This window comes from Oncorhynchus nerka, linkage group LG2, assembly GCF_034236695.1.
Source record: "Oncorhynchus nerka isolate Pitt River linkage group LG2, Oner_Uvic_2.0, whole genome shotgun sequence".
Lineage (NCBI taxonomy): Eukaryota > Metazoa > Chordata > Actinopteri > Salmoniformes > Salmonidae > Oncorhynchus > Oncorhynchus nerka.
In genome coordinates, this window is record NC_088397.1 from 31,967,371 (window position 1) to 31,994,927 (window position 27,557).

General features: G+C 44.4%; 1 protein-coding gene across 1 annotated transcript in view; it reads right to left on the minus strand.

Annotated features, from left to right (window-relative positions):
* pard3ba (par-3 family cell polarity regulator beta a) overlaps positions 1 to 27,557 on the minus strand; it is a 170,336-nt gene that overhangs the window by 24,898 nt on the left and 117,881 nt on the right. Inside the window, exons 19-21 of the mRNA XM_029668294.2 lie at positions 13,086 to 13,193; positions 12,612 to 12,929; positions 3,198 to 3,306 (exon numbers count right to left, since the gene is read on the minus strand). Of these exons, the coding sequence (XP_029524154.2) occupies positions 3,198 to 3,306; positions 12,612 to 12,929; positions 13,086 to 13,193 (535 nt within the window). The remainder of the gene's footprint in view (positions 1 to 3,197; positions 3,307 to 12,611; positions 12,930 to 13,085; positions 13,194 to 27,557) is intronic.

Consider the following 27,557-nt stretch of genomic DNA (forward strand, 5'->3'; position numbering starts at 1 on the left):
ATGGACAGTCACATCTAAAAATACCAGAAACTGGCCAGTCTGTACACATGACATCGTATACACTATCATTATCATGTCTCGAAAGGATAAAAAGCTATAGAGCCCTGTCCCAAATGGCACAGTATTCCCTATATAGTGCACTACCCTTGAACAAGGCAGTTAACCCCTAAAAACAAGTGCTCCCCGGGCACTGATGGTGTGAAATTCGATTAAGGCTGTCCCCCGCACATCTAAGATTCAGAGGGGTTGGGTTAAATGGGAAAGCCACATTTAGGTTGGATGCATTTAGTTTTACAACTGACTAGGTATCCTCTTTCCCCATAGGGCCCTGGTCAAAAGTAGTGAGCTATTTTGATAATCGGGTGTTATTTGGGACGCAAGCCCCTGTGCTTGGACAGATGGTATATGTGGGTGTGTACTGAGACTGACATGGTCAAGACAAAAAGGTAGAGATGAAGGGGAACATGGGATGAAAAGGAGAGAGGGAACACACGAGAGAGAGAGTATGCAGGAGTCACAGGCAAGAAAAGATGAGAAAAGGATCAGACACACACACACACACACACACATACAAAAAGTATTTAATGTGTGGATAAAGGCTTTGAATGAAGCATCAAATGGTTTAATTTGTATTAAGTTGGAGATGTTTTAACAGGGGTTGGAGAGTGGGGGGGGCTATCTAATAGCTTGTTGGTTAAATTCCCTTACTGTATTTACTGTTCCAAATACGTGTTATTGAGGAGTAAAGGAATCAGCTATGCAGGTTACTAAGCAGGATAGTGTACTCCCAGTGACAAATAATGAAATAGAAAGGACACATAAAAACTACTCTTATTGTATTTGATGTTTGCGGTTATTGTCTGTCTGTGAAACTGAAGACGTAGAAAAATAATATATTTTCTAAAAGATGGAGAAATGCTACATATAATCTTTTCAATGAAGCAATGTTTCCCAGCGCGGCACGAGCTACATAAAGGAAGAACGGGCCTTGTGTGACCTTGTATGAGCAGCGCAATACTCAAGTGTCATTAAATCTTTGAAAACATTCAAGGCGACCAGACCAGGCTGCTGAAAAGAGCAAAGAAAGACAGCTGAAAGGAGGGCACAAAACAGGCTACACGCAGGGAGACATGGGCGCAACAATTGCCAGAGTGAATGAAACGTTGAAACATTTTATTTACTCTCTCTCTCTCTGTATATGTTGTAACTATTGGTCTGCTGTCTCTTTCCATTTAACTTACAGTATTTATTTTTGGTCTCAAGGTTTACCTCACACATTCTACATGGGCTATACAGTTTATAGGTTTAACATATGCTTTCTGTCGCAGCCTTTGATTTCATCGGAGTCTCTGTTTATAAATGATAATTTTCCATAAGCAGCTGCCTCAGGGGAAGCACCTACAGCTGTGCTGTTGATGCTGCATTTGTTTTCTACTGCAACTAACAATCAGATGGCGAGTTGCCTCCCCAATCACTGCTTCCTAATCGTCTACACGTTTGAATAAGGGCATTTCGAAGGAACACACAACAACCGATTCCAAGAGGCGTCGTTAGGCTGTTTCAGCGTGTGAATAATGCTCTTCGATGGATCAAAACAGAACCGGGGATCAGAAGGATGCTTTAGAAGACGGTTCCACACACGCAACCAGAAGTGAGAGAGAGAGAAAGAGAGAGGGAGAGAGAGAGAGAGGAGAGTGAGAGAGAGGAGAGTGAAAGAGAGCATGTTTGTTTAGGTTGAGCAGTAGTGCTAAAAAAGATCATATGAAAATGTCACCACCTTAATGTTTATTTACTTAAAGAGAGAGAAACGGAGAGAGAAAGAGGGCGCTGCCACTGTAGAATACTTCATGCTAACAAGAAAGAGCTCCAAATAAACCCGGCCAGGCTTTAAGACAACATGGATCGTCTGTGGCTCGGCTCCACAATTGGGAGCAAAACATGCCAACGCCTGCACACAAACATAAACACCCACAGCTTTATTACAATTGCCTGCTGCAAAATCATCCTTAGTTACCATACGCACAGAGGGAAATTAATAAGTACACCATCACATCCCCATATGATAATACTGCCTGGTGATATCCTATGGAATGATCCATATTATGATCCACACTGAGTGTACAAAACATTAGGAACCCCCTTTTGCACTCAGAACAGCCTCAATTCTTCAGGGCATGGACTCTACAATGTGTCGAAATTGTTCCACAGGGATGCGGGTCCAAGCTGACTTCAAAGCTTCCCACATTTGTGTCAAGTTGGCTGGATGTCCTTTGGGTAGTGGTTCATTCTTGATACACAGGAGAAACGGTTGAGGGTATAAAAACCAAGCATCGTTGCTGTTCTTCACACCCTCAAATCGGTGCGCCTGGCACCTACTACCATACCCTGTTCAAAGGCACTGAAATCTTTTGTTTTGCCCATTCACCCTCTGAATTGAAACAAATACACAATCTATGTCTCAATTGCCTCGAGGCTTAAACCTGTCTTTAACACATACCAGCCACACCCTCCCCTTCACCTACACTGATTGAGGAGGATTTAACAGTTGACATCAATAAGGGATCATAGCTTTCACCTGGATTCACCTGGTCAGTCTAATAAAAAGAGCAGGTGTTCTTAATGTTTTGTTTACTCAGTGTATGCTTCCATTCATTTTATTTAAAAAAAGCTGGTACCGGGTTACCTACAGGTGAGTCTTTTGAGGCTTGTGGGCCTCAAAATCCAGCTTTCACCTGGATGCACCAGGTCTGTCTATGTCATGGATAGAGACGTTTTGTACACTCAGTAAATAGTCTGTTTAGGATCTCCATTCTCTCAGAGTCAGAGTGTGCTTGTCCCAAATGGCACCCTAGCTCAGGCTCTGGTCAAAAGTAGTGCACTTTATAGGGAATAGGGTGCCATTTGTGAATCAGCCAGAGAAAGACACTTGGTGTCTCTAGGCAGTGGACAGAGACTTGAAGTATGGATTATCATGGAGTTAATCTCCATGTTCTGTTGAGAAGATGCATGTAAACCACTTGTGGTGGTTCATCTCGTCGCTGTGATCTGCGTAGGCACAGCGGGAGGCGAGCCCGAGGTCTCCAAGTGAGGACACACACACATTCATGTACACATGCACGCACTCATGCATTCAAGCATGCGCACAGATGCATCATGTGCCTGAGAGCACACATGCGCGTGCACACGCTCACACTCACTCGTGGTGGGTCGTGGTCGAGGGCTCTGCGGCGGATGACCTCTAGCTCCTCGTAAGCGGGCGCAGCACGGGCCTGCTGGAGCTCTCTCCTGAGCTTCTGGACACGCTCACTGAGAGAAAGAGAGAAATAAAAGAGAAAGAGTTCCAATAAAATCACAGGCTGACACATCAACCATAACACAGGAACCATATACATATACTGTGTATTACACGGAAAGAGACCACAGACCGATAAGATGAGAGACAGCGAGGAAGAGCGAGAGAAAGAACTTACCAAGTTCGGTAACCCACACACACAAACATATTAATTGATGCATACACACCCACATAATGCACAAACTAACTAGACTCCCAACCTCTCCCACTCATACTAATGATGTGACCCACGGCAGGTATTGATTCTTGGGCAGGAGTGAGAGCTTCATTAGAGGGGAACCAGCACAGGCATACATGCTAAAAGTTCCATTAAAGACCATGGCCTTAATTAGCAGGCCTGGCTGGTGCTCTGGTGGTGCGCTGACAAGAGGATGTGAATGTGTTGTTCTAAATCATCCTACCGTCAGTCAATGGGGACAGACTGAGGCAGACATCGATTTGTATGCAGTCTCTCTCTCTCTCGCTCTATCTCTACACAACCCAGCCCAGCCTGACACACAGAGGAACAGAGCTGCAGTCCCTCACCTGCCACACAATCAAACGGACACATAGACAAACACACAAACACAATACCCTGCAGCTACCACCACTCGGGGCGCAATAGCAACTTGAAATTTGGGCACAAATGTATTTCTCGCCTAATTCTTCCATTGCTTTAAATGAGCAATTTACAAGAAGGTCCAAATTAGGACTCGGCCCGAAAGGAACAGGTGAAGACAGACCCTCGTTCATCACGTAGCATCGTTGATGCTGTTTGTTTTGAAATTGAGGACTTCACTGTTTAAAGTGGGGATGTTTAAAAAAAATGTTTTAGCAATCCCCCCCCCACACACACACACACACCCCAGTAGCTACAGCAGCTGAGCAGGGACATTCAGAGCAGAGAAAGAACCCATTTTCAAAAACCCATTGATGCGGTCCTCGATCCGTCGTTAGGGCTGCCATCTTGATTGAGCGTGCATGTCGTCTCTCGTAATGAAAAAATTATTATAATGATGTTCCCCGGCTCATCGGAGACCCTCCAGATATCAGTGTTGCAGAAATAAATAAATACCATTAGGTCTTGTGCTGAAACTGCAGGGCAGCAAGTCATGACATTCTTCCTCAGAGGAGAGATCATGGATGCGTGCAAAATGACATCCTATGCCCTAAAAGTAGTGCACTACAAAGTGCAGGGCTGCCCAACCCTGTACAGTCGTGGCCAAAAGTTTTGAGATTGACACAAATATTAACTCCCACAAAGTATGCTGCTTCAGTGTCTTTAGATATTTTTGTCAGATGTTACTATGGAATACTGAAGTATAATTACAAGCATTTCATAAGTGTCAAAGGCTTTTATTGACAATTACATGAAGTTGATGCAAAGAGTCAATATTTGCAGTGTTGACCCTTCTTTTTCAAGACCTCTGCAATCCGCCCTGGCATGCTGTCAATTAACTTCTGGGCCACATCCTGACTCATGGCAGCCCATTCTTGCATAATCAATGCTTGGAGTTTGTCAGAATTTGTGGGTTTTTGTTTGTCCACCCGCCTCCTGAGGATTGACCACAAGTTCTCAATGGGATTAAGGTCTGGGGAGTTTCCTGGCCATGGACCCAAAATATCAATGTTTTGTTCCCCTAGCCACTTAGTTATCACTTTTGCCTTATGGCAAGGTGCTCCATCATGCTGGAAAAGGCATTGTTCGTCACCAAACTGTTCCTGGATGGTTGGGAGAAGTTGCTCTCGGAGGATGTGTTGGTACCATTCTTTATTCATGGCTGTGTTCTTAGGCATAATTGTGAGTGAGCCCACTGCCTTGGCTGAGAAGCAACCCCACAAATGAATCGTATCAGGATGCTTTACTGTTGGCATGACACAGGACTGATGGTAGCGCTCACCTTGTCTTCTCCGGACAAGCTTTTTTCCGGATGCCCCAAACAATTGGAAAGGGGATTTCAGAGAAAATGACTTTACCCAGGTCCTCAGCAGTCCAATCCCTGTACCTTTTGCACAATATCAGTCTGTCCCTGATGTTTTTCCTGGAGAGAAGTGGCTTCTTTGCTGCCCTTCCTGACACCAAGTCTTCCTCCAAAAGTCTTCGCTTCACTGTGCGTGTAGATGCATTCACACCTGCCTGCTGCCATTCCTTAGCAAGCTCTGTACTGGTGGTCCCCGATCCCGCAGCTGAATCAACTTTAGGAGACGGTACCTGGCGCTTGCTGGACTTTCTTGGGCGCCCTGAAGCCTTCTTCACAACAATTGAACCGCTCTCCTTGAAGTTCTTGATGAGCCAATAAATGGTTGATTTAGGTGCAATCTTACTGGCAGCAATATCCTTGCCTGTGAAGCCCTTTTTGTGCAAAGAAATGATGACGGCACGTGTTTCCTTGCAGGTAACCATGTTTGACAGAGGAAGAACAATGATTCCAAGCACCACCCTCCTTTTGAAGCTTCCAGTCTGTTATTCCAACTCAATCAGCATGACAGAGTGATCTCCAGCCTTGTCCTAGACACCTGTGTTAACGAGAAAATCACTGACATGATGTCAGCTGGTCCTTTTGTGGCAGGGCTGAAATGCAGTGGAATAGTTTTTGGGGGGGATTCAGTTAATTTGCATGGCAAAGAGGGACTTTGCAATTCATCTGATCCCTCTTCATAACATTCTGGAGTATATGCAAATTGCCATCATACAAACTGAGGCAGCAGACTGTACATGGAGAGCTACCCTCCTGTAGGTTTTTGCTCCAACCTAATCTAGCACACCTAACAATTAAAAAAGTCTAACAATTAACTGGTTGATAAGCTCATGTTAGTTGCAACTGGGGATAGGCAAAAACCTACAGGAGGGTAGCTCTCCAGGAAGAGGGTTGAGTAGCCCTGCACTTTGTAGTGCACTTCTTTTAGGGAATAGGGTGGTGGCATTTTAGACACAGCCCATGTGAAGGTTCTGCCCGTCCCTACTAAATGACTCCCCATTCATTCTGTTAATAAGAACCCTAGTTTGATGATTATTCCCTATTGGCATTTTGTCTCTAGGTACCCTCTCTAAGGTCAGAGGTTACCGTAAAGCAAGTCTTAGTAATTGGTATCTGGGCCCGTGAGCCATAAAAATCGGCCATGGGTATCCTTAAGTGATTAAGAAGTTTCAAATGAATAGCCTATTCAACCCCAAGGTCTCAGCCTTCATGTAATGTTTTGGATCTCGGCACGGAAGGATGAATCAACGAACAGATAAGGAAGAGTATTTAAGCAGGGGTGTCAACCTCACTCCACGGAGGGCCGAGTGTCTGCGGGTTTTTGATTATTCCTTTCAATGAAGACCTAGACAAACAGTTGAGGGGAGTTCCTTACTAATGAGTGATCTTAATTTATCAATCAACTACAAGGGTGGAGAGAAAACCTGCAGACACTAGGCCCTCCGTGTAGTTTACATTTTCTTTGAACCTTTATTTAACTAGGCAAGTATTTACAATGACGGCCTACCCCGACCAAACCAGGACGATGCTGAGACAATTTTGCGCCGCCCTATGGGACTCCCAATCACAGCCGGATATGATATACCCTGGATTCGAACCAGGGAGTGTAGTAATGCCTCTTGCACTGGGATGCAGTGCCTTAGCCCGCTGCGCCACTCGAGTGTCCACCATATTGAGGGTGCAAGATTATTACAAACCTTTCCAGAAGTATAGTTTTGGTGTCCTTGTGCACATTTTTGTTTAATAAAACACTTAAAAATATTGCTCTTGCATTGAGCATTTCTCCACACCTTGACCAGTTTTCAATTCTCAACAATTCAGTGCACCTATAGGAACTGCTACTGAAAGTACTTTGAAGTATCAAGGGAGAGAGAGAGAGAGAGAGAGAGAAGGTAGTGGGCACTATGGTTGAATGGCGGGAACCCCGGCTACCGAGATATGCCGCCCAAAACTACTCCCTTTTCCCAGGATAAATAACCCCGGTAAATTGAAATGAATTATTTATATGAACACATGGTGTGAAATGGAACTGTTCAATTATATGCCTTGTCTAAATATTGGTTCGGTGCTTCTCTTCTCTTCTCTTCTCTTCTCTTCTCTTCTCTTCTCTTCTCTTCTCTTCTCTTCTCTTCTCTTCTCTTCTCTTCTCTTCTCTTCTCTTCTCTGCATGATAATCAAACGCTCAGGGTGGGGACAGACAGCACCATCTCAGTATTGAGTGCAGTTCACAATGCGTAGACCTTTCATCTCACCATGGTAAATGTATTTTTTTTGTGACAAGTAGGCCTGCTTTTTTCTGCAGCATAGTCTATGCGGTAATATAAAGATGGAGGGCGTGTCTGATTTACCCATCTTTATCTGGCTTTCGGGGGTCACTATCGTAAAGATGATATATATAAAAAAACATATTGCAGCTGCAGAGTTTTAAAACAGCCTGTCGCTTGAACGTCGGGGAACGCGGGAGCACTCTCTCGAAGTCGTTCGCCCTCCATCAACTTCATTCAGACTGCACCCACAATAGATCATCCTGTTCTAGAGTGATACAATATAATCACCCTATATATAGACTACTGGAGATAAGAAAAAAAAACATGTTTACCCAAGAGAGCATATAGCTAGCCTCATCTATGGGCTTTCATGTTTTTCTGCTGTGCGTAATGTGCAGTAGCCTATATCATATATGCATTGGGTAACGGCACAATCATTTGGGCTTGGCCTCATTTAAATGTCTTTAATGTAGGGCTCATGCCATTTATTTCATGTATGGCTCATCAGGCTCAGGTAGCATCAGGCTCTAATCAAATCCGGACATAGGCATAATTATATGCTTTATAATGCTTTTGAAGGATAGTTCCGGATTTGGCGGGAAAAACCTGGGAGAAACCTGGGAGAGAATAAAAGTGATTTATTCTCGGGATGGAACATTTTCCTGGGATGATATTTAACCCTAGTGGGAACTGGGCAGAGGGTTCTGTACTTAGTTCAACTGTTTAAGAGAATACAAACATTTCAGAATAATGTGTGAGGTTATATCTCCTCCATTAAGCATACACTTTAGGCAGAAAGCAGAAATACTAAGATTACTGAGAAGCTATTTTGGATACAGAACTGGTGATTCAGCGGGCCTTTGAGGTCAGGTCCACCCACCTGCACCATGTCTATGCAGGCACGTGTGTTTCTTTGTCTGTGTGTGTGTGTGTGTGTGTGTAAGTCCATTCGTGTATGTCTATTGGAGCCTCGGACCAGGTTGTCATCAGAAGCTAATTTCTCCTCTTGTTTGCCAGCCAGACACCAGGGAGACCAGAGCGCCAGTGGAAAGTTCAGTAAAGGGTAAAGATATCCATTTTCCCTCTTTTCCAGGGGGGAGGGTTGGGGGAGCCAGAACTTTCAGAACCTTCCATTCCCTTTGGTCTCAGGGATGTTTGTCAAAGCTGTGTGTGTATACGTCCAACCTCAGGAGGACTAATTAGGGAGACTTGGCCGGGACTGTCTCTGACTGGCCACATCAAAGAGAGGACAGGACGAAGGAATATTTAAGGAAACGGAAATGGTGCTGTGTTGATCATCCGCTGAGGAACGTTGCAATTATGGTGGCTGAGAGGGCAATGGTGCGTGTGTACAACGATTCGGTCAGCATAGTTCTGGAGAACTCCAACCCACACTTTCCAACTGACCCCACGAGTGCATACTGTCCTTATGGGTTGCAGATGGACTAGTGTCTAGAATTATGGCCAGATACTTTGTATTCTGACGTTCATATTTTTTATTTAACAACATTGAAATACAATACATAAGCAACAAGGCTTGATAAGAATCTCCTCAGGTGACTATTTTCTTTGTTCCCTCTTTCCTCCCTTCCTTCCTTCCTTCCTTCCTCCCTCCCTTCCTTCCTTCCTTCCTTCATTCCTTTCCCTGGTCTGTGGAGAGACTGGCTGACCTATTCTCTAATAATATTTGACAAGCGTAGGTAAGTTTTTTCTCTCCACAGGTCAGCCTCTAGTGTCGCTGTAATCAAATGTGACGCCCATCCATGGACACACCTGCCATCGAAGTCCTAATGAAAACATTTCCAGCACTAAATGATGTAGACACTCCAGAGTCAACTTTCTCCTCTCTGACAGGTGAGGGGGGAGGAGGACTACCACTACTGAGCATGTGCACATCAAACACACACGTAGGTCTGTATGCACACACACACACACAAATGAAGCCACAATATAATATAATTCTCCCCTATCCAAATTGGTCCTCTAAAAGCGGCATTGGATTCTAGACTGGAGTGTTGCTAGGTTACAAAAAGGCTTCGCTGAAAAAAACCACTGAGCGGGTTTGAGTGTGTGTCGGGCAAAGCTGTGTGTCCATATGCATGAATGAATCAATGAATGGGTGCGTTTCGCAAGCAGATGTGTGTTGTAAGTCTGTAAACTTGTGTGTGTGTGTGTGTGTGTGTGTGTGGTTGGAACCCAGGACTATGTGGCGTAACTAAACTATCATACAGTCAATTCCAACCAGACTAAATTGATCATGTCACGCTGTTGCTAGCTCGAATTAGTCATCCATTACAAATGTCAGTAGAATATGGAGTGTTCAAATTATGCTGCTGTAGTCAAGCAGGGAGAGGAGAGGGAGAGACGAAGAGACAGCAAGGCGGAGAAATAGAAAGAATTAAGTGGCCAGTTAGACGAGAGGGGAGGAGCCTCACTGGTCTGTCAAGCTGCTAGACTGTGGCTAATTATCCTCCCCTTTTGCCCCCCCCGCTCTCTGTCCGACTCGTTCCCTTCACAGCAGTCAATCTGTTCCTTTCCCTTCCCTCTCGCTCCCTTCCCTCTATCGCAACCTCCCTCAAACTTTCAAATTAAATCAAACGTTATTCGTCATATTCCTCGTAAACCGGTGTAGACTAACAGTGAAATGCTTACTTAGGGGTCCTTTCCCAACAATGCAGAGTTAAGATAACAAAAAAACTAAAAAATGATAATAATAATAATAATGACATGAGGAAGAAACACAGTGAATTATGAATGACAATAAGGAGTATAAAACAAGATGGCTATATAAAGGGAGCACCAGCACAGAGTTGATGTGCAGGGATATGAGTTATTTGAAGTAGCTATGCACATATAGGTAGGTGTAAAGTGACTAGGCAACACGGTAGATAATAGACAGTAGCAGCAGCATATGTGGTGAGTGTGAACGTGTGGTGTCAGTATGCATGTGTGTGCATTCTATGTGTGGGCGTATGTAGTGTATGTGTGTGTCTGTTGGGGTTTCAGTGTAAGTATGTGTGAGTGTGTGGGTAGGGTCGAATGTGTGTTCAGAGTCAGCACAAGAGAGTTAGTGCAAATAAGGGCCAATGCAGGTAGTCCGGATAGCCATTTGATTAGCTATGTAGCAGTCTTGTTTAGCAGTTGTATGGCTTGGGGGTAGAGGCTGTTCAGGGTCCTGTTGGTTACAGACTTGGTGCACTGGTACTGCTTGTCGTGTGGTAGCAAAGAGAACCGGCTTTGACATTTTTTCCTGGTGTAGACTTTGTTACCTCTCTCTCCTTTTAAAATGACACCACCTACTTAATGATTCTAAACAGCGTACTTTAAATGTTTGCTTCGGGCAAAGCGTGAGGGTCTGCGGACCCCTAAACCCTCATAGCTGAGAAATGGCCACAGTATTCTCATAAATGATGCATTCACGGCTGTGTGTTGGGTTGTTAGCGATACAGCGCATTCGGAAAATATTCAGACTCCTCAAGTTTTTCCACATTTTCTTACGTTACAGACTTATTCTAAAATGGATTAAATTGTTTTTTTTCTTCATCAATCTATACACAATAATGCAAAAACAGGTTTTTAGAAATGTAAGCAAAACTAAAAAAAATACATGAAATCACACATTTACATAAGTATTCAGACACTTTAATCAGTACTTTGTTGAAGAATATTTGGCAGCAATTACAGCCTCAAGTCTTCTTGGGTATGACGCTACAAGCTTGTCACACCTGTATTTGGGGAGTTTCTCCCATTCTCCTCTGCATATCCTCTCAAGCTCTGTCAAGTTAGATGGGGAGCGTCTCTGCACAGCTATTTTCAGGTCTCTCTAGAGATGTTCAATCGGGTTCAAGTCAAGGCTCTGGCTGGGCCACTAAAGGACATTCAGAGACTTGTCCGGAAGCCACTCCTGTATTGTTTTGGCTGTGTGCTTAGGGTCGTTGTCCTATTGGAAAGTGAACCTTCGCCCTAGTCTGAGGTTTTCATCAAGGATCTCTTTGTACTTTGCTCCGTTCATCTTTCCCTCAATCCTGACTAGTCTCCCAGTCCCGGCCGCTGAAAAACATCCCCCAGCATGATTCTGCCACCACCATGCTTTACCGTAGGGATGGTGCCAGGTTTCCTCCAGACGCTTGGCATTCAGGTCAAAGAGTTCAATCTTGTTTCTCATGGTCTGAGAGTCATTTAGGTGCCTTTTGGAAAACTCCAAGTGCCCTTTACTGACAAGTGGCTTTCGTCTGGCCACTCTACCATAAAGGCCTGATTGGTGGAGTGATGCGGAGATGGCTGTCTTTCTGGAAGGTTCTCCCATCTCCACAGAGGAACTCTGGAGCTCTGTCAGCATGACCATCGGGTTCTTGTTCACCTCCCTCACCAAGGCTCTTCTCCCCCGATTGCTCAGTTTGGCCGGCTCTAGGAAGAGTCTTGGTGGATCCAAACTTCTTCCATCTAGAATAGGCCACTGTGTTCTTGGGGAATTTTTGGGTACCCTTCCCCAGATCTGCGACACAATCCTGTCTCAGAGCTCTACAGACAATTTCTTAAACCTCGTGGCTTGGTTTTTGCTCTGACATGCACTGTCAACTGTGGGACCTTATATAGACAGGTGTGTGCCTTTCCAAATCATGTCCAATCAATTGAATTTACCACAGGTGGAATACAATTAAGTTGTAGAAAAATCTCAAGGATGATGAATGGAAACAGGATGCACCTGAGCTCAATTTCGAGTCTCATAGCAAAGGGTCTGAATTCTTATATAAATACGTTTTATTTTTATTTTTTATTATACAAAATTTTGTATAGAAAAACAAGTGAAATAATTCAATAAAAACAGAACTTTTAACATAAATACAAAATCTATCATGGATATTTATGTTTTTAAATGGATCTTTGAAGGCAACAAAGATAACAAAATATCCCCCCATGCTTGCCCAATCCCACTGAGCCCATAGTGACAGTATGACCCACTACAGCAACCCTAGGCCATACATTGGAGTGCACTGTGAAGGAGTGATTTCTTGTTTTTTTGGATCAACTCACCTGTCGCTCGGAGGGGGCTGAAGCTGTGACGTGGAAGTTGAGGGCGGGGCTCTCTGCTTGTTAACCTTGGCATAGAGCCCCTCTAAGTCTTCTGCCGAGGGCTGGCGGCTGTGTGAGGGTCCGCCGGGGGGTGGTCCCCCGAGGGCTCGCTGAGGAGAAGGGGTGCGGCTGAGGTAGGAGGGCGAAGGGCCCTTGGGGGGCTCCCGAAAGGTGTTGATACGGGCGTAGTTGGGGTCATGGTCATCGTCCTCTAAGTCGGGTGGCAGGGGGTCGGGGGTCACGTGGCCGTCCCGCACCTCCATGTATCGGAGCTCGTGTCTGTCGGTTATATAAGAGGGGATAGATACCGTCACTCACTGTCTGAATCAAACTCACATTAACTTGATGGGATTGGACAAAAAAACGGCATACATTGTATATATGTGATAGCGTGGTGTCTACACACAGATAACAGGGCAAACAGTGTGAGCTCACCTCACTCCCTCCTCAATCTTGTTCAGCTCCTCCTCGCTCAGAGCCTCCAACTTCTGCTTGGCAGCCTTCACCTCCACCTTGCTCTTCTCCTCCTTTTTCTTGCCAAACCTGGGGGGATTGAGAGAGAAAGAAAGAAAGGGAGAGACAAAGTGAAAAGAATTGTAAGATGTTGTTTAATTTGGGATTCAAAACATTGTGGCAGTTCGTAAAGTGACAATAGAGGCTGCAGAGATTATGAAAGGAACTAGTTGAGCAGCAGGCCACATAGCAGTGGAGAGACGACAAGAGGTGAGAGAAGGAGTGGACCCGAGGCTTCATGTTTGGAACCAAACAGCAGAATACAGTTCACACCGCAGCCAAACATGTGTTCACACTTCCACACAGCAGGACACGGCACAGCATCGATTACACACATAGACCCTGTACACACACACACACACACACACACAAATACAGTACACCAGTCAAAAGTTTGGACACATCATCTCATTCAAGGGTTTTTCTTTATTTGTACTATTTTCTACATTGTAGAATAATAGTGAAGACATCAAAACTATGAAATAACACATATGGAATCATGTAGTAACCCCACAAATAGTTAAATATAAAATCTATTTTGTTTTGTTTGAGTTTCTTCAAAGTAGCCACCATTTGCCTTGCTGCTCCCGAGTGGCACAGCAAGGCACTGCATCTCAATGCAAGAGGCGTCACTGCAGTCCCTGGTCCGAATCCAGGCTGTATTATATCCGGGCGTGATTGGGAGTCCCATAGGGAGGTGCACAATTTGTCCCAGCTTCATCCGGGTTTGGCCAGGGTAGGTCGTCATTGGTAATAAGAATTTGTTATTAACTGACTTGCCTAGTTAGATAGAGGTTAAATAAACAATTGCCTTGATAGCTTTGCACACTCTTGACATCCTATCAACCAGCTTTACCTGGAATTCTTTTCCAACAGTCTTGAAGGAGTTCTCACATACGCTGAGCACTTGTTGGCTGCTTTTCCTTCACTCCGCAGTCCAACTCATCCCAAACCATCTCAATTGGGTTGAGGTCAGGTGATTGTGGAGGCCAGGTCATCTGATGCAGCCCTCCATCACTCCCTTCTTGGTCAAATAGCCCTTACACAGCCTGGAGGTGTGTTGGGTCATTGTCCTGTTGAAAAACAAATGATAGTCCCACTAAGCGCAAACCAGATGGGATGGCGTATCGCCGCAGAATGTTGTGGTAGCCATGCTGGTTAAGTGTGCCTTGAATTCTAATTAAATCACTGACAGTGTCACCAGCAAAGCACCCCCATACCATCAACACCTCCTCCTCCATGCTTCACGGTGGGAACCACACATGCAGAGATCATCCGTTTACAAACTCTGTGTCTCACAAAGACACGGCAGTTGAAACAAAAGATCTCAAATTTGGACTCCAGACCAACGGACAGATTTCCACCAGTCTAAATGTCCATTACTCGTGTTTCTTGGCCCAAGCAAGTCACTTCTTATTATTGGTGTCCTTTAGTAGTGGTTTCTTTGCAGCACTTCGACCTAATTACGCAGTCTCCTCTGAACAGTTGATGTTGAGATGTGTCTGTTACTTGAACTCTGTGAAGCATTTATTTGGGCTGCAATCTGAGGTGCCATTAACTCTAATGAACTTATCCTCTGCAGCAGAGGTAACTCTGGGTCTTCCTTGCCTGTGGCGGTCATCATGAGAGCCAGTTTCATCATAGCGCTTGATGGTAATTGAAATTTTCCAGATTGACTGACCTTGATGTTGTTTCTCTTTGCTTATTTGAGCTGTTCTTAACCTAATATGGACTTCTGTGTACCACCCCTACCTTGTCACAACTGACTGGCTCAAACGCATTAAGGAGGAAAGAAATTCCACAAATTGACTTAACAGGGCACACCTGTTAATTGAAATGCATTCTAGGTGACTACCTCATGAAGCTCGTTTAGAGAATGCCAAGACTGTGCAAAGCTGTCAAAGGCAAAGGGTGGCAAAGGGTGGCTACTTCAAAGAATCTCAAATATAAAATATAATATAAAGTGTTTAACACTTTTTTGGTTACTACATGATTCCATTTGTGTTAATTCATAGTTTTGATGTCTTCCCTATTACCCTACAATGTGGAAAGTAGTAAAAAATAAAGAAAAACAAAGGAATGAGTAGGTGTGTCCAAACCTTTGACTGGTACTGTACGTATGTGCACACACAGATACCATGACGACCACACACATGCACTAGCGTACACACACACACACACACACACACACACACACGTTAGCAATTCACAGCAGAGAAACACTGCCCATCGCTCACACAAACACTATTACACACATACGAACCAAACTCACTCCCACATGTTTATTAGCGCCTTTTCCTCTGGTATAATGGTTTAAGGTTGGTGATAATGCAGTGTGATCATTTGCTAGAGTGGGTTAATGCAGTGGGTGTGAGTTGGAAATGTGGTTGAGATGATGATTAACTGGTATTAATATACAGTATGTATTACATTTACATTTACATTTAAGTCATTTAGCAGACGCTCTTATCCAGAGCGACTTACAAATTGGTATTCTGAAGTGATACGACATGCTGACAGACAGAGGTGAGTGCGTGTAGCTCGGGGTGAAGTTTCCCCTCGGTACAGATCTAGGATCAGTTTCCCATCCCCCTATCCTAACTTTAACCATTAGCGGGGAAAACGCAAAATGGACCCAGAGTCAGCATCTATCTGAGCCCTAAAATGTTATTTTCTCACATATACTGAACAAAAATATAAAATGCAACATGGTAAATATGCCCTAATCTATGGATTTCACATGACTGGGCAGTGCCGCCCACTCACTTGGGAGCCAGGCCCAGCCAATCAGAAATAGTTTCCCCCCACAAAATAGCTTTATTACAGACACAAATACTCCTCAGATACTCCTTGTGTTGTGTGACAAAACTGCACATTGTGCACCTGTATAATGATCAAGCTGTTTAATCAGCTTCCTGATATGCCACACCTGGTCAGGTGGATGGATTTTCTTGGCAAAGGAAAAATGCTCAAGAACAGGATGTAAACAAATTTGTGCATTTGAGAGAAATAACATTAGAGAAATACGCTTTTTGTGCATATGGAACATTTATGGTATCTTTTAATTCAGCTCATGAAACATGGGACCAACCACTTTACATGTTGCAAACCAGGACTTGTATTCACAAAACATCAGTGGGAGTGCTGATCTAGAAACAAATCTCCCCTCCAATCATTTGGACGCAAAGGCAAAACTGATCCTCGACAGCACACTGTGGTTACGGGCCCGAAAGTGTTTTTGCCCTCCAGTCATGGAGTTGAATCACATGTCGTCTCTCAAGCTTCCGAAGGGACACTCAACCAAAACACGGTTCTCTGATCCACTAACTATTCCCCCAATGGCCTTCACAGGCAAGCAAGACATACAAATCCATGGATGAATTCACATATCTTTATTACACAATGGGTGTTCTGTCAGGTAGAGTATGTCTGGTCTTATGTTACCAGGGGCATGGCCTGGGGACAAATCTGCCACAACCCTTTCCGATGGGGGCCGCAGAAAACATCCAGATGGAAACACACAAACAACACCTCTGTGACAATATCAAATAAGAAATCATGACGTTTCTAGAAATATATGTAAAAACGAACACGCCTCTTTGACGTAGAGAAGAAGGGATCGCAATCAGCTCTATTCATGACATTTCTATCGGCGACTTTTGCTTATGCTGAACGCGACTGCGGTGTTTGGTGTGTGCCTGTGCGTGCGAGTCAGCTCCCTGCCGAGTCCAATCTGATGTCTGTGTTCAGCTCATTAGGGACAGGGGGCCTTTCTTAATTCTTGTCACTGGCTCTTCTCATTACAGCCCCGAGGGGGACATGGTGTGAATGGCAACCCTGATGGAAGACAGAGGACACACTCAAATCAGCCGAGGGTCACTGCACTGCTGCTGGATCGCCAGATTGGAGGGGAATTTATCACAGAATGTAACAGTATTTTAGCCTTTTCACTTTTGCACCTGACCCAGGTGCATGGGTTAGTCCTAAGCCATATTTTTCAAGCGTCAACTTGGCCTTTTAAAATTATAGACAGGGAGGACCTGATCCTCGATCAGCAAACTACTCTAAGATGCTTGATAACACTTCTTCAAACACTTCTTCAAGCCCAAATAGCCTATCATTGCTTCCCGTACAACCTGCAGACACCGAATCACTGTCAGAAGAACAGTACTATGAATGGGTGAAATGATTGCCCATTCTTAGCATGGTGCTGGCAGTAGTATCTATTTCACAGACACTTCAATGCCACTGGCAGTCTGGCCCTCCATGAGAGAAGTGAGCTCGTCCCTCTCTTTCACACAGTAGTGCGTGTGTGATGGAGGCCGACAGCTGGCCTGATCATTATGTGTACATAAATTAGAGCATCTCTCACTTCTACTGTCTGTGAGAGAGAGAGAGAGAGAGAGAGAGAGAGAGAGAGAGAGAGAGAGAGAGAGAGAGAGAGAGAGAGAGAGAGAGAGAGAGAGAGAGAGAGAGAGAGAGAGAGAGAGAGAGAGACTCACAATTAGATAGACGCTGAGTGTACAAAACATTAAGAACCACTTTCTAATATTTAGACCCGCCCCCTTTTCCCTTCAGAACAGCCTCAATTCGTCTGGGCATGAACTCTGCAAGGTGTCGATTGCGTCCGACAGGGATTCTTGCCCATGTCGACTCCAATGCTTCCCACAGTTGTGGTGAGTTGGCTGGGTGGCCTTTGGCTGGTGGACCATTCTTGACACACACGGGAAACTGTCGAGCGTTTCATATCACACGGGAAACTGCAGATTTTCATACCATCATTACCATCCTTCTCTAATTCCAGGTTTTACGGTATTACTGGCATAGCACACAAGGGGGCACTAAAATCACAAGAAAAGCCTTTTGGGATTCTATTACCAGAATGCTAACAAAATGTGAAAAATCTAATAGCGAAATTACATATCGACGCTGTTAGCTAAATGCTAATGAGAGAAAACGAACAAAGCAATTGCAAACAGGCAAATCCAGCTCATAAAATTATACAAGCACAGCTAGTAGCTACTGAATGTGTAGACCTTTTCAAGCTTAAGTTAACAAGAGAAATTGTGCAAATGAACACCTGTGATTCATTATTTCCTGAAAGGAAGAGCAGCATGGGTACATGGAGCAAATGGGAGAAAAACGGATTGCAGAAAGCCATTATAAAATATCTGATGGCAAACATTTAGTAGTGAATTGCATACAAACACGTAACTGGCGGAACTGTTCTGAGGAACTACGGCTTCATAATGTAAAATGATGTGGCAGGTGCACAAGTTGACGGCAGGTACTAATTTAAAATGTATTTTTTTGATGGTATTGAAAACCATCCCGTGTCCTTTCCCAAACACCCCGGTATACAGTATACCGCCCAAGCCTATCCAGCCGCATTGCGGTTCTTGACACAATCAAACCGGTGTGCCTGGCACCTACTACCGTACCCTGTTCAAAGACACGTAAATCTTTTGAATCGTCGATTCCCCCTCTGAATGGCACACATACACAATCTGTGCATCAAAGCCTAAAAATCCTTCTTTCTTCTTCTCCTACCCTTCATCTAGACTGATTGAAGTGGATTTAAGTAGCATCAATAAGGGATCATAGTTTCACCTGGATTCACCTGGTCAAGGAGAGAGCATGTTCCTGATGTTTTGTACACTCAGTGTATGTACCTGCCGTGGGGAAGGTACAAACCCACTTCCCCTCCATCATCATTTTTCACTCCTTCATTTCGCTAATCTCTCCCTCTACCCTTCCCTCAGCATTTCTTTTCCCAAGACAATCAGGTGGTGTGGAGATCTGAATTGGTAGTCAGACTTTAAGTCTGATTTGCTTTAAGACGACGTCAACAAAAACGCACCGAGCGGAGACAGAATCCAGCGCCGAACAATCTCGCTGTGTAACTTTGTCCTTAGCAATCGTGTTCGTTCAGAAATACGAATGTCATTTCTCATTGTCGTTTCCTGTTCTCGTTTGATGCCGAGATGCCACTCTGTGTGGGAAAGCTCACTGGGAGCCACACACAGCCGCACAAAGAGTGGGAGATCTCATTTAAAAACACACAACACCTACATCATAGCACTGGCTGCATTACCTTCTCATAATGGTGTAAGATGGATGCTCTGGGTTACTGGGTCATTGGTGTCGCGTTTTAATGTGATCCTACTGTCACAAGGGGCCAAACGGAACCATTAGTAGCAGAGCGCTCTCATCATTAGTCTGCCTCTGCCGGTGTACCAGAATCACCAGAATGGCTCTTGGGTCTACGACAGTGACACCCTCTTGTGAGAGGAAATGAAGAAACTAGAACCATTATCCCCAAAATGTCCAAGTATGACAAGACAAAAGACTGTCCGGTTGAGTCCCAGTGAAAATCAGCTTTTTTGGAAGGCGCCTTGCCTCATCATCTTAATCACCTCTTCCAGAAGCTTCTCGATGCTCATTACATGACATTCTGAGGAAGTGGGTGAGAGAAGGGGGGGGAGGGAAGAGAAAAAGAAAAGGATTGTGTCTTTCTAATGAGGTTCAAAACACAGTGAGATCACAGACAGCCTGGGTGATGTAATTGCCCTGCGACCTGTGGAATAGGCTCCCTGGGGAGGGAGGGAGGGAGGGAGGGAGGGAGGGAAAAAAAAGAGGGAGAAAAAGAGACAGAGACAGAGGTACAAGGGAGGGGGAAGGAAATAGACAGAGTAAGGAAACATACTGTAGCCTATTTACCAGTATGTGTGCTAGACTCATTTCCTCCATTATCATCCGTGGTTGGCAGCTCAGGAAATGAAGCTGGTTTTATTTTTTTACCGTGTGACAACAAGCAGAGAGCAGGGAGTGGTAAATAAATAGGCTTCCATCAGCACTGTTGGATGGGGCCAGTGGGAAACTGGTTACCGGTGAAGCGCTAACGACTAGCTAAACAGCCATTCAGTCGGCAAGAGTGATGGTGTCAGGAGACAGTTTTACAGTCTGTCTGTCAGGGGAGTTCATTGATGATGGAATTGTCATCTATGATGGAATTGATTGAGGCTAACAGCTGAGATGTGCCCGCAGTGCGTCTGGTGTTACATATGCAATACGCATGCAAGCATGTGTACACACACTGCGGACACACGCACACTTCCAGTTTCATGCACGCACACACACAGACATTGTTCCAGGTGGGTAGGCCTGACCTCTTAGGCCAGCTGAAGCACACACACACACACACACACACACACACACACACACACACACACACAAAGAGAGAGACAGAAATACACATATGATGATATACCCAGTCCTACACATTCCAGAGGATGAGGAGTTGATCACCCATAAAGAAGCGGGGATAATGCCTTGCAAAATATGCATCTGCCTTTGAGTACCAAAATAACAAGCTGGGAGAGAAAGAGCGAGAACGACAACGAGAGAGAGAGAGCGAGAGATAGGAGACAGAAGAGAGAGAGAAGACAGAGAGAGAGAGAGAGAGAGAAAGGGAGCAAATGGAGAATGAACGAGAGAATGAGGGAGAGAGAGAAAATGAGAAAGAAAGAGAGAGAGGGGGAGGGATAAGCCAAAGCTCCCATGAAAGTGTGGCACGGCTGGAGCTTAGAAATAGAGAGAACAGTGAGGCTTCCAGAGGCGGCGAGAGAGATGGAGAGAACACTTCATCTCACAGCCTATAAATGTTATCACAGTAATTAGATTGCTGTGTGTATTTTCTACCGGTACCTCGGTGGAGTTGGAAGTTTTGGAAGCCAGAGAGACAAGTAGGGATGAGTTCAATTAGAAACAACATAAAGAGGTGTGATGTAACAGGGGCTCTTTGGTGTTTTCTGGTACAGAACACTGGAATACTGCAGTAGTGTACATCACGCAGAAGACAGTTAAGAAGCTCGAAGTGTACAAGTATGTTGAGAAAGAATTAAAAACGCTCCTTCTAAAAGCAGGGGGTCATATCACTCTCATTTGTGTTTTTTTTTCTTCCATTCGGAAACACAGACAAGCACACAGAACTCAGCCACCCTGCACACACTTCCTCACTATACCCCTCTCTACCTTCTTCTTCCCCCGATTGACAGCGTGAGAAGCTAATCACAGCTCCTTCCTGGCAGCAGAAAGCTACGCCCCCCTTCAATAATTAAAACGGAGTCTCTCGTCTCTCATTATTCCCACAGGGCATAATTAAATCTATTTATCTTATTTCTCTCCATATGCATACTGCAGCAGGCGGCGGCAATTTGGGCTAAATCACCTCCCATTAACACTTCGTATTAAGAGTTATACGACCAAATAGATCAAAACCACCCTCCCAGATGAATCTATTGCCGTTAGAACCGCCACTGCTGTCGAGCAATAAAGACTGTGTTGAAGGGAGCTTCGAGTGAAACGACGATTAGTTCAGCTGTAGGCCAATAATGTTCCGTGTTGTTATTGATTTATCAGTTTCTCGCTGGATGCAATATGCATGCAAGCACACGCACACTGCGTGCCCCCGCAACACATCCGGCTGCATGGACATCCAATAGCACGCCCAGACCAAATCTAGACAAACAGGAGCCTCCGATGCACAGTCGAAGAAATGAAAACAACACAAAGTATGAAGAGAATAGGGAATGGACGAAGAACCAGGGAAGTAAGCAGATAGTGAGTTGAGCGAGACGAGACGGAGAAAGATGTTTTCGGGGGGTGAGGTCTGACTGGTGTGATAGATAATGTTCTCAGGAGTGTCTTCATTCATGTGGGAAGAGTGTGTACGTGTGAAGTGAAAGGTGTATGGTGTGTCTGTGAGAAAAGTGAAAGGTGTGTGTGTGAGAAAAGTGAAAGGTGTGTGTGTGAGAAAAGTGAAAGGTGTGTGTGAGTGAGTGTGCATCTTTAAACAGGGTCTGGCCAGTCCCGGGTGTAATGCCATGTCAATCAGACTGCTTAACCCGAGAGAGGAATGAGAGGAGAGAGGGAGGGGGGCGGTCCCTCTCTGACGGCCACAGAGTGAGAGATGCATCTGTCACCCAAGGGCGGCACGTGAAATATGGGCTTTATTGTAGTTGTTTGTTTTTCTGATTTCTGGCATATTTTAACGATTCATGCACAAAGCACTAGCTCCAGGCAATTTGTCTTGTCTCCTTTTTCCCCCACTTCTGTCAAAAACAAATGAATATTTAACGAGTCAGTTACACGTCTTACTTTCACACTCATTTGGGAGGGAGAGAGTGATCTTTGGTGTGTGTGTGTGTGTGTGTGTGTGTGTGCAAGTGAGTGACTATTTGTGTTGGTGTGTGTGAGTGAGCATCTGTGTGTGTACATGCGTTTGTGTGTGCACATCTGTGTGTGTGTGCGCGAATGTGCTCATGTGTGTGTGTATGTTTATCCAAGCACTGTTTGAGCCAGTCATTGAGTCCAGGACAGCACACAGAATCCGGGATGAAGAGATACCATTGGGTGAGAGTGACTGATCAAAAGGTCCCAGTTAGAACAACCCCATCCAGACTACTAAAGGTGTTGAGGATTCAGACACACCAGAACAATGACATAGACCCGAACAAGCAGTGAGCAGGTGTAATGAAAGACAGAGGAGGAGGAAAGAGAGAATGTGTGTGACAGAGAAAGGGAAAAGAGAGAGCGAGAGAAAGAGGCACCATTGGCCAGCCAATAATTGCACTGCACTTTGATTTCAAAACAAGTAGTCCAAGGAAGAAAATTAGAGAAGAAAGAAGTGTGACCCTCCATATCCCCAACTCCCCCCTGCAGACAGCATTCCTACCCCATGAAAAGGGCAGGATTAGAGGTTAACGTGCTGTGACCACTCCTGCCCTACTCCTTAGACCTCATAAGAGCCACTTAATCTTTTCCTGTGAGGGAGGAATGTCTCACACACACACACACACACACACACAGCCTGGGACGGACAGATGGCCGGCAGACACCTAATGGCAGAGGAAGCCCATCGATCACATTGAGCTTGATGACGGGATGGCGGCCATTGGAAGAGGTGTAATCGCTTCCTGGCATCCTTTGCTGCTGGATGAAGATAGAGTGAATGACCTGAAGCAATGAGATCAGATGACCAGTAAAAGGTGACAACTTCTTGATGGCTCAATCAGCTTTTTTTCCATTGGTCGATGAGCCTCCATGTTGCTGGATGAAGGTCTGTGGATCAGATGACCAGGAGACAACTTCCTGATAGGTCAACGGGCTTCTTACATTGGTTGAAGAGGTCTTAATGAGCTTCTTTCATTGGTGGATCAGCCTCCATGAAGACATAGGCCATGATTAACATAATCAAAACCGTGATGCATCATGGGTGAATTGTGACCGATCTACAAATAATATTGAGTAGTTATTTATGATGCAAGGAGACTCATAGATCAGTCAGTCTCGACTCGCCTGCAACGTCAAACTCAGCCAGATAAGTGAAGGACCTGAAGTGCTGGAGATCAGATGACCAGGAGACAACTCCCCGATGGCTCAATGAGCTGCTTTCATTGGTCGATGATGAGCATCCGTCGTCTGAGGTTGACCGGTGTTTTCGTCTAGCCATATTGATATGTCTGGATTATCCAGACATCCATATATACTTATCCTGAAGCCATTTGTCTTGTTATCCATCATCGTACATGCCAATATATTGCACTGAATCCGGGATTAGACCTAAAAGGACTTGAACCCACCGTCCTTTGTTTTGTCAGGCCAAAGCCCAAGCCATTACCCCAAGAGGTCCAAACCTCTTGACATAGACAAATGGTGTTGTACTAAGGGAGCTACGCTCTACAGGAAAGAAGAAGCCTGCCTGTTTAGTAGCTGATATATATGCATGGGAATTTTCCTTTCTTCGGGTGTTTTTTTGTTCTTCTTCCAAAATCCCTCTAATGCTTGATTGACAGGTCACCACAGCAACAAGTAAATGACCAAATCATTTCAGGAAGCAGTCCAACATGAGGCAAAACATACATCTCATTTGTTTTTCTCGGGCTGTGCACCTCGATAGCGCGACCCTCTGTTGACGTCCATAGGAAAGTTAGAAATTAGAAGTGCGCCATGTCAGAGGTATAGGATACAGGATGCGCCGTGCCTCAGAACGACAAAACATTTTCAGGGAGGAGGCAATTTGGCTGGTGGACATTGGACTGGATTTTAAATTAACATTCCATAAATCTGAAGAAAAAAAAAACTATGGAATGAGAACTACTGCCCTGAGTACTCAAAGATTATAGTTATAGTAAATCCTTTACCCACAGGATGAGTGGTGAGACAAACTTGGGTGTAAATGCAACCTGCAAACAGACGGACAAAAAAAACATACAGACAAAAACATCTCAAAGACACCTTGACATGTTTTCAAGGTCAACAAATCCCCTCCTGTGAGGACAAAAAGCCACCGGCCTTCAAAGCGTCAACAAGGTCAACCCATGACGTGAGCAAACCATGATAAACTTCACTAACAACATTACAGTTAAGAAAAACACGTCAGCTTAATGTCACCGACACGTAAACACATCTGAACACGTCCTACAACTCCAGCATCACTCTCGTCCACTTACAAGAACTAGTCTCAATTCACCCAAGGTGTGCCCTTGCACACACTCCGTCATGGATTTAAAAGCATTGGATTGGTGTAAGCATTGGCCGAAGGGAGTTTTCCACAATTGTCAAATCCACGATGGAAAAAGTACAAGTGGACACTTCGGGAGAAGGATGGCAAATCGGGATGCAGGCCATATATGGGGGGGGGGGGATTTACAGTAGGTTTGAGGAGGGTGTGGTCCGTCTAGGACAACACAACCACATACTGGGCTTTTTGATGGAAATGATGGAAACGAGCCCCGCTAATTGGCTTGGTTCCCTGTCGGATTTCATCCGTCCCCGGGAAGAGGGAGAGAAAGAGAGGAAAGAGGATTGACGCGAGCGGAGGGGATTTGTAAACAGCGGATCAGCGCGCAAGGCTTTCATGTCCCCAAATTGGCAATAGCAGTGGGGACGGCCGTGTCCTGTCTGTCTGTCACACTGAAGGCCTTAGTGACAGCCACTCTGAGCCGGAGTGACGGGCAGAAGAGGTGGGGAGGGGAGGGTGACAGAGAGAGAGGAAACAGTATAGGATAGAAAGACCGAGCGCACAACTGTATAAGGACACGCACACACACAGCTCACAGGAAAGTGCCTGTTATGGAAGCTGTGATCAGGCAGACGAGTAAATACAACTAACAAACAGCCACACAAATACACAGACAAATGTACGGTACATACACACACAGGCCGTGTCCGGAATCGGTCTTTACTACTTAGTAAACAACATACTGTGTACTTATAATACCACATAAAATGACGGGTTGGGTACAACAAATATCATCATACTAGACTCACCCATACTGAGAATGCGTCCACTGATGCGCAATTGTGGAGGTCTGGTGTCATTCATTCCTTTTGGCACAACGAGTCTCCTTATGGGTAATTCCTTGGTAACACAAAGAGACGGAGACTCTTTTTTTTACTTTAACATGGAAGCCAAACAAAAACAAGGAACACACCAGGCAGGTCCGAGATACTGTTGTGAAGAAGTTTAAAAGCCGGATTTGGATACAAAAAGATTTCCCAAGCTTTAAACATCCCAAGGAACACTGTGCAAGCGATAATATTGAAATGGAAGGAGTATCAGACCACTGCAAATCTACCAAGACCTGGCCGTCCCTCTAAACTTTCAGCTCATACAAGGAGAAGACTGATCAGAGATGCAGCCAAGAGGCCCATGATCACTCTGGATGAACTGCATAGATCTACAGCTGAGGTGGGAGACTCTGTCCATAGGACAACAATCAGTCGTATATTGCACAAATCTGGCCTTTATGGAAGAGTGGCAAGAAGAAAGCCATTTCTTAAAGATATCCATAAAAAGTGTTGTTTAAAGTTTGCCACAAGCCACCTGGGAGACACACCAAACATGTGGAAGAAGGTGCTCTGGTCAGATGAAACCAAAATTGAACTTTTTGGCAACAATGCAAAACGTTATGTTTGGCGTAAAAGCAACACAGCTCATCACCCTGAACACACCATCCCCACTGTCAAACATGGTGGTGGCAGCATCATGGTTTGGTCCTGCTTTTCTTCAGCAGGGACAGGGAAGATGGTTAAAATTGATGGGAAGATGGATGGAGCCAAATACAGGACCATTCTGGAAGAAAACCTGATGGAGTCTGCAAAAGACCTGAGACTGGGACGGAGATTTGTCTTCCAACAAGACAATTATCCAAAACATAACGCAAAATCTACAATGGAATGGTTCAAAAATAAACATATCCAGGTGTTAGAATGGCCAAGTCAAAGTCCAGACCTGAATCCAATCGAGAATCTGTGGAAAGAACTGAAAACTGCTGTTCACAAATGCTCTCCATCCAACCTCACTGAGCTCGAGCTGTTTTGCAAGGAGGAATGGGAAAAAAAATTCAGTCTCTCGATGTGCAAAACTGATAGAGACATACCCCAAGCGACTTACAGCTGTAATCGCAGCAAAAGGGGGCTGAATAATTTTGCACGGCCAATTCTTCAGTTTTTGATTTGTTAAAAAAGTTTGAAATATCCAATAAATGTCGTTCCACTTCATGATTGTGTCACACTTGTTGTTGATTCTTCACAAAAAAATACAGTTGTATATCTTTATGTTTGAAGCCTGAAATGTGGCAAAAGGTCGCAAAGTTCAAGGGGGCCGAATACTTTCGCAAGGCACTGTAGGTATGTGTATGTACATATGTGTATATGTATGCATGTGCGTATGGATATATTTACCCCAAAAATATATGGGGGATTGGAAATGATGCAGACAATTACATTGATGGAACCAATATTCTTTCCTCAATATTTAGGTGATCCAACCCTTAAGGGAAAAAATAAAAAGAAGTTAAACCATGTACCTCTATACACAAGAACGACTTTCATCATATTTCCACTGAACGTTTCACAAAAACACATTTACATGAAGAACAGCGCAGATGCACATTTTGGTAACAGAATGACGGCACAAACAGCACAAACTGTCATTCTGTTACCCAACTCTGCATCTGCGCTGTTCTTCATGTCAATTTAAAATATATATATATATATAATATATATATATATATTTTATGGGGGGAAATTGTTAAAAGTAGTCCTTGTGCGTGTTTAACTTGGCAATGATTGGTTTTAGTTTAACATACATTTTAAGGTGAAAAATCTTTGTAAATGTTGGAACTGCTCTCATCTGATTATTATCTCGTTATCAGCTGCTGTCAAACACACGTGGGTCAGAAAAGACCATTTCTTTCCTTAATAGCATGCAGCGAAATATTACTAGATGAAAATCTGAAATGAGTATGACATCTTGGCATTTGAAGCACACAAAACTTTATAAATGTCACTTACTATAAAACTTCCTATTTTCGCATACCCAATCAG